Consider the following 7,394-nt stretch of genomic DNA (forward strand, 5'->3'; position numbering starts at 1 on the left):
ATCTGGGGAGCCCCGAGGGCACGGCAGCTGCGGACCGAGGGACCTGGGGGCTGGTGGGCATGCGGGATGTGCCCTCGCTTGGTTCTGGCCTGCGCTGGGCAGGTCTCACGGCTGCTCCCCGGGCTGTCCCCTTCCCCGGGCACACCGCACAGCAGGACCCCGGAGCGTCCCCACTGGCGGTGGTGCAGGGAGGGGAGGACGTGGCCTCTGCTGTGGCTGCTTGGCTCCTTCCTGCCTCTCGCCCAGGATCTGGGCCCGGGGCAACTCTCTGGGGGTCTCGGCTGTGTCCCCCTTGGCACTGCTCCTGCTTCAGCCCCCGTGCCCTGCCATGTGGGGTCAGACCTGGCCCTGGCAGGTCCCTGCCCTTTGCTGCAGCTGAGGCCTGGGCCAGGGATGTGTCCCAGCCGGAGCCCACTCCCAGCCTGATCCAGACCCACTCCTCTCCCCCCAGGGAGCTCAGTTCCCCTGGGACTGAGCTTGCTGCTGCTGCTGCTGCTGCTGCTCCTCCACATCTCCCTCTGCCCTTGTGCCCCGTGAGGGAGGGATGGCAGAAGCCTGACCCCTGCGCCGGCCATGTGTGCTCCCCCCCAGCCATGGATCGTCCATCGCCCCTCCAGCTCCCACGGGAGCACTCGGTCTCTGAGGTCCCCAACGGTGGCCCCGAGCCCTGGGCAGCACTGCGAGCAGCACAAAGCCCCTTTGCGGATGCCAAAGGGCTGGAGCCGTGACCGTGACCCCCAGCCCGCACTGCTCCCCGCTGTGGGGAGGAGGCAGCTCAGGGAGCTGGCGCTGCATCCCTGTACCAGCATGGAGAACCGGGTCAAATCCCCGGGGATGCCATGGCAGCGAGTGCGCCCAGGTCTCACTGAGCACCTGCAGGTCCCCGGAGCCTGGCAGGGCCTGGTGAGGGAGGGCAAGGCCCCAGGATGGCTCTTGCCTCCCCGTCTGGGGCACCAGCACTGGTGCGGGTGGCTGCAGGTTGGGCCGTGGGAGCCCTGGGTGCCGGTCACAGGTTTGGGGTGGGGGATGCTGGCTGGGGCTAGGCCCTCTAGGGTCAGCACTGACCTCCATGCAGCCTCTTCCCTCCCCTGGGAGCAGCCGGAGGCCAGTGGGTGCAGAGGGGTTGGGGGGCTGGAGGCACATCTGCCCTCCCAGTCCCTGGCCCATCCCTGTGGGAGAAGCCATTGCAGGAGAGCCACTGCCAGAGCGAACTGTCCAGGGAGCTGGTCTGAAAATGATGAGGAAATTCAATCTTCCCATGGCCTGCTTGGTCGTCACTCCCTCCTTGGGAAGCCCGGCCTCCAGCAGCTCCTGTGCAAACACCGGTGTGTACCCTGCTGTGCGCTCTGCTCCCCATCCCTGCACGGACCCACTCCCTGCGCCCCAGGGGTGGGTGATGTTGGGCCTCCTTTGGGGTCCGGCTCCCGGCCCTCGCCCGGTGCTGCCCTCACCTCCCCGCTCCCCTCCTCCAGTCCGGCCCAGCTCAGGACATGCCGAAGTGGAGGCGGCGAGGCCAGCCTGGGGTGTGCGGTGGGGTGCTGGGTCCCTCCACGTCCTGCGGTGGGGTGTCCAGCTGCCTCCTGCCCTTCCTGACCCCCTCTCCATGTGCTGGGATGAGCTCCCCCCTCCCCGAACCACTGCCTCAGCTCCACTTCAGGTCCAGACCCTCACTCATGTGCTCCTCACCTGCACCTCCGCCCCGGCTGGCCACGGTGTCCTGTGCAGCCATTGCAGGGACGGATGCCGTCCTTCCCGCCTGCTGCTCATCACCAGTGTGTCCGAGGCGCCCATTGCTGTATCCCTGCACCCGCAGTGATGGTGCTGCCTCTTCTCTGGCCGCAGCGGGGCCAGGGCCAGGGTCCCCAAGGGTCCCCTCGGGGAGGCTGTGGGGCCGGGCTGACTCTTGCTGGCGGCCCCATCTTGCCGTGGTGGCCCAGTCTCACCGTGCCCGCTCCAGCTCAGGAGCGCTGTGACCTAGAAATTACAGCCGTGGTTTGTTGCGGCGGTCGCTCCCTGCTGAGGGGAGATGGCCTCCCCAGGGCAGCTGGAGCCCGGCTGCGGGAGGGCAGCAGCCCTGTGTGGGGCAGGGACCCCAGTCATGCTCATGCAGGGCAGCAGTGCCGTGCCCTGCTGTGCCATGCCATGCCGTGGCGCGGGCTGTGCTGGCCCAGTGTGTGTGTCCCTTCAGCCAGGGCGAGGGCTGGTGGAGGAGTTCGTTCCCCAGGTGAGGAGGGTCCAAGGGTGCGGGAGCGGAGCCCGGAGGGTTCTGCCCCCCACCCTGCTGCCTGCGGGAGAGCAGCCACCGATGTCCCCTGGGGCTGGGGAGATGGGCTCTGGTCCCTGCCACCCTTGGGGCTCTGCCACCTCCACCCCGAGGGCTCTGCTCCCCACTGCACCTGGGGGTCCCCCACCCCTTCCCAGGGTCCGGCCCAGCCCCGTGCTCCACTGCAGGCTGAGGCCACGGTCCCACCACCGGCTCTGATGCTTTCGCCACAAATCTGCAAATATTTAATGCAGTCTCCATGGCCTACTTCTGGGAATTATGTGATTAGGGGAAATCTTTCTCCCTGTGAAACGGGAGTCAGCGCCTGGCCTCCGTGCTGGGGCCAGGGGCTGGAAAAGGGGAGTTTGGGGCAAAAGCGGGAGGCAAAGGGAGGGCGCAGCCCAGGAGACAGCCATGGCTGTCAGGGGCTGTGACACCCACCACCACCACCACGTGGGGGGTCTGCTCCTGCTGCCAGCTGAGCCCCAGCGAGACCCCAGACCCATCCCTGCCAGAGGAGCTCCGCTGGCCCCTGCCTGGCTGCTGCCGCACTCCCTTGGGGCCGGGCTGTGGGGGGGCCCTGGGTGTCCCCCAGACCCCACGGGGGTGGGCAGAGGGTCTCCACCAGCACCTGGGCGCTGCCACTCCTCCCACCCTACAGACCCGCCAGAAACGTTTGGTTTCCGTTTTCTGACACCAAATCCTGCCAAGAGTTGTCGTCTTTTTCCTTTTTTTTTTTTTTCCCTTCCCCTGCAGAAACCGCTGGTTTCCATGACACCCCCGTTCCTGACGGGAACAGCTTGGCTTGGTTTCTCTGGCTGCCCTTACCTTGGGCAGGGGCAGCCCCAGCCCTGCCTGCAGGGTCCTGCCTGCGGGGCAGGCAGGGAGGCAGCGCAGGCAAGTCCGGGGCATCAGGGCGTCGATCCGCCCTTGCCACCCCCTGTCCCTGCCTGCGCCGGCAGGCCCTGCGCCTGGGCAGCGCTGCGGGACGGCACATAGCTCTGCTTCAGGTTAAACCTAAAGTAAAACCCCCCAAGGCACGGAAAGCAGCCCTGTGGCATGGGTCACCCCAAAGCTGGTGGCGGCAGCAGCCGTCCCCTCCCCGTCTCGGCTCCGGCATGTGCCTTGGGTTTGGCTCAAGGGATTTTGCTGGGCTGAGAATTTGGGAGATGCGCTGCCTGCTGTGGCAGTGGTCTCGGCACCTCTGCCTGGCTGAGGACAAGCCCTGAGCTGTGCAGGGCTCTCACCGCCCTGGTACGAGGCTCGGTGGTGAATCTGGGCAGTTTGTGGCGAGCCGGGCGGGAGGGAGCACGGCGCTGAGAGCGGCAGCCCTGTGCATCGCTGCGGCCATCGCCCTCACTGTAACCTCCGGCCTCGCCTGCTTCCTGGCATGGGGTTGATGCCCAGGCTGCGGCTCGGGGTCCCGGGCCCTGTGCTGCCAGGCGGGAGCGTGCCATGTTGGCTTGGCTGGTGGTCCCGTGCCAGCGCCCTGGGGCGATGGTGTTGCGCCAGCATGCCCCTGTGGTGCTGCCCAGCTGGTGCTCCCATGCTGGCATGCACCCTGGGGTGACGGGTACAATGCCAGCAGCACATGCCTACAATGCTGTTTGGCTCTCCAGGCCCTTGTAGTGCTGGGGGGGAGCGGGAGGCATTTTGCTGAGGTTTGTCTGCGTGTCACCCCTGGCCTGACATCCCCGGCCCCTCTCCCCAGGCCCCCCCAGGACATCAGCCTGGAGGAGTTCGATGACGAGGACCTGTCGGAGATCACAGATGACTGCGGCATTGGGCTGAACTACGACTCGGACCACTATGAGAAGGTGCACCAGCTGAGTGTGCTGAGCCCCCCCCCGGGCACATGGCAGCTGCGCAGAGCTTTGGTGGGGACCGGGTGGGGGCCTCGGCCCAGCAAAGCCCCTCCCGGAGCGGAGGGTGCAGGGGCCCCCGTGCCAGGGCACCAAGGGGATGCACTGCAGGGCGCAGGCAGGGTCCTGAGCCCAGGGACCCCCAGCATGGCCAGGCACCCTGGGGCCTCTTGCCACCTCTGGCTGAGCCCTGTGGGGCGGCCGTGGTGAACATGGGTGGCTCAGCAGCCAGCCCCACGTTGGCCTTGCCAGCCAGGTGCCTGCCTGCCACTGCGCTTCCCCGGTTCCGGTGGCTCCCGTGCCTCCCACTTACTCAGCTCCTCCCCAGCTCTGCCCAGCACTGGGGGGAATAGTGCTGGGGAAATGGGCCAGGGCCAGGCAGGCATACGGGTGGGATGAAGTGCTGGGTGTTGGGGCCAGGACAGGCAGCAAGGGACAGGCAGGGTGCTGGCAGAGCCAGGGGGATCCCCGGTCCCCGGCGCAGGGCACTTTCCTCTTGGAGACCCCCATCCTGTTGGGGCAGGAGTGGAGGGGAGCGGATGCACTGCCAGCCCGGTGCCAGTAGAACCGCTGGGGAGGGTCGTGCCACAGCAGCCGTGCCATCCTGGGGAGCGGGGTGAGCGCGAGCGCCGTGGCCACTAACCTGGTGCCGCATCCCCAGGACTGTCTGGTGCTGGAGCGCGGCGAGCAGCCGCACCCCATCTGCACCTTCCAGGACGACTTCCAGGAGTTCGAGATGATCGACGACAACGAGGAGGAGGAGGAGGAAGAGGAGGAGGAGGAGGGCAATGAACTGGAAGCTCCACCATCCCCTTCGGCCTCACCCATCCCCTCGCCCGCCCTGGAGGAGACGCAGAAGCACCGACCCACCACCCTCAACCTGACGGCCCCAGGCACCCAGGTGAGGGTGGGGGCGGCCAGGAGGGGTCTCCACCACCTCCCCCCGGGGTCTCTGCCCCCCAGGGCTGGCAGAGGAGGAGCAGGGGCTCTGTGGGGTGCAGCATGGGAAGGAGCCCCACTGAGGTGGGCTCTGCCCAGGGGTGGGCGGAGGGCTGCGCCCAGCCCAGCGTGGTGGGCACCACAGAGAAGGGCAAAGATGATGCCGGCTCCAGCTCCGCAGTGGTGGGGCCAAGCTGGGGATGTTGGGGATGGGTCTGCATGGTGCCCAGCGGGGCCCCTGCCCGCTCCCTGCCAGGCCCAGGTCTGGGGGGCCCCATCCCCATGTGCGGGGCTCCGGCGCGAGTGGGGTATCCGGGATGTCTCTGGGTGGCAGAGGGTTGCGAGGTGCTGCGGGCAGTTGCTGGCTGTGGGCACAGCGAGCGTCATGTGCCAGCCCCGTGCGTCGCACGGGTGCGTGTGCCTGGGTGCTCGTGCATGCCGCGTCCCTCCTTTTCCATCCCTGGAGCTGGGGTCAGGGCCTCCCCCGGGGTGGGGGGGTCCCCGCAGGCGTGGAGCCGCAGGGGTGTCCCCGTGTCCCCGCGCGCACGCGTGTGTGGTGCCAGCCCCGAGCTGCCGTGCCACCGCAGTGTGTGGGAAGCCGCGTGCGGTGCTGCCTGCATCCGGCTGCGTTGCCATGGTGCCGGGGGGCTTTTGGGATTCTCGACCCCCCCTTCTGGGAGGGCACTGCTTGCGGCTAGGGCTGTTGGGGGGGAGGAGGGGGACTGTCGGGGGGGCTGGGGGTCTTGGCTGGGCCTGCGCAGGAGGGTGACAAAGCCCCAGGGCTCACCCCCAGCGCCTGCCAGCCCTGACCTGCCGCACCCTGGCAGGATGCACCGGCAAAGCCAGATCCCACTGGCCACCCTGGTCCATCGTCCCTGGGGACGGGAGTGGAGCCCCCGTGATGGCTGGATCCGGCCCCCATCGGTGTGCCCGGGGTGCAAATCCCGGTAATCCCTGCTCTGGCCCTGGGAGGAGGCGAGACCTCGATCCTTGGGCACCGTCCCCCCAGCACCCGTCCCCATCTCCCCCTGGCACCCGTCCCTGGGGCTGCGGCACAGCCCGTGTGATGCCCGACCCTCCCTGCCGCGCCGGACCCCTGCCGTGCGTGCCCCGCTCGCTAATCTCCCGCTCGGCGGGATTATCGCTGCCTGCACTTCCCGCTGGGATTAATCCACAGCTGCCGCCGCACTGGACGGGGCAGCCCCGGCCCTGTCAGCTCCTGCCCGCACCGCAGGGCCGGCGGCTCTTTGGGGGAGGCAGCGGAGCCCCCCTTGCTGGAGTCAGGCTCCGGTCTCGGGGAGACAGGGCTCAGCAGGGCCTCACGCCGGGGGTCCGGTGGGCTCAGCACCAGTGCCGGCGTGTCCCCTGCGAGGTGGTGTCCCTGGGGCCGTGCGGGACGGGCAGCGTGCTGTCTCCGGGTCCTGCTCTGTGGCAGGCGCTGCCGGGCGTGCGTCTGGCTGGGCAGGGTCGCTGGGGACGTCACGGCCCTAATCCTGATAAGCCCCTGGGCACGTGGCCCGGGTGCTGCCAAGCCGGCGGGGAGCACCGAGCCGTGCCGAGGAGCGTCCCCGGGCCGGCCTGGCTGCATTTGGTACCCCCGTGCCCCTGCGCAGCCCACGCCAGGCACCCCAGCTCCCCCGTGCTTGCCCGGTCCCCAAATGTGCCTCGGGCCCCATCCCTGGGCTCGACAGCCCACCCACCCTGGCTCTGCTCTTCCCCCAGGACTCCCTGAACAACAACGGCAGCTTCCCACCGCCCGCTCACCGCACCACCTGGCAGGACGCCCTTCTCCACTCCTCCTCCTCCTCTTCCTCACACACTGGTGAGTGCGGGATGGGGATGGGGTCCTGGTCCAGAGCGGGGCCGTGGGGCTGGTGCTGGGGACGGCTCCCGCTGGGGGGGTCCCACAGCCGTCCCCCTTTGGTTGAAGCCCGTGGGATTTTCACCCCGGCGTGGGGGGCGGAGGGCTGACCAGGGCTCTGCCTTTCCCTTGCAGGACACTCATCTCCCCACGCCTGCATCCAAGACGGACCCTGCCTGGAGAGCCCGAAGGGGCCGAGCCCCGGCGGGGCCGGGCAGGCCCCCGCCTCGCTGCAGCCCTCCCCCTTTGACTCGCAAGGCAACAGCCACGAGTCCCTGGCACATGGTAACCCATCGCCCCCGAGAGCCGGGGAAGATTATAACATGAATATCATCTCCTCTGCGCTCCGAGCACCGCACTCCCCGTCGCGCCTCCACCAGCCGCCCCCTAAACAGTCTCTCTCTCCAACAGGGCCTGCGGCTCCTCCCGGCCCCGATGCGGGCTCGCCACCCCCGGCCCCCCCCGCCGG

The 7,394-nt window shown here is 68.9% G+C and overlaps 1 protein-coding gene across 1 annotated transcript in view; it reads left to right on the forward strand.

Moving 5' to 3' along the window:
• MAPK8IP2 (mitogen-activated protein kinase 8 interacting protein 2) overlaps positions 1–7,394 on the forward strand; it is a 15,236-nt gene that overhangs the window by 3,907 nt on the left and 3,935 nt on the right. The window contains exons 3-7 of the mRNA XM_010566060.1: positions 3,975–4,080; positions 4,787–5,026; positions 6,787–6,886; positions 7,061–7,210; positions 7,337–7,362. Coding sequence (XP_010564362.1) covers positions 3,975–4,080; positions 4,787–5,026; positions 6,787–6,886; positions 7,061–7,210; positions 7,337–7,362 — 622 coding nt within the window. The remainder of the gene's footprint in view (positions 1–3,974; positions 4,081–4,786; positions 5,027–6,786; positions 6,887–7,060; positions 7,211–7,336; positions 7,363–7,394) is intronic.

The sequence above is a fragment of the Haliaeetus leucocephalus genome, unplaced genomic scaffold, assembly GCF_000737465.1.
Source record: "Haliaeetus leucocephalus isolate CR32 unplaced genomic scaffold, Haliaeetus_leucocephalus-4.0 Scaffold202, whole genome shotgun sequence".
NCBI lineage: Eukaryota > Metazoa > Chordata > Aves > Accipitriformes > Accipitridae > Haliaeetus > Haliaeetus leucocephalus.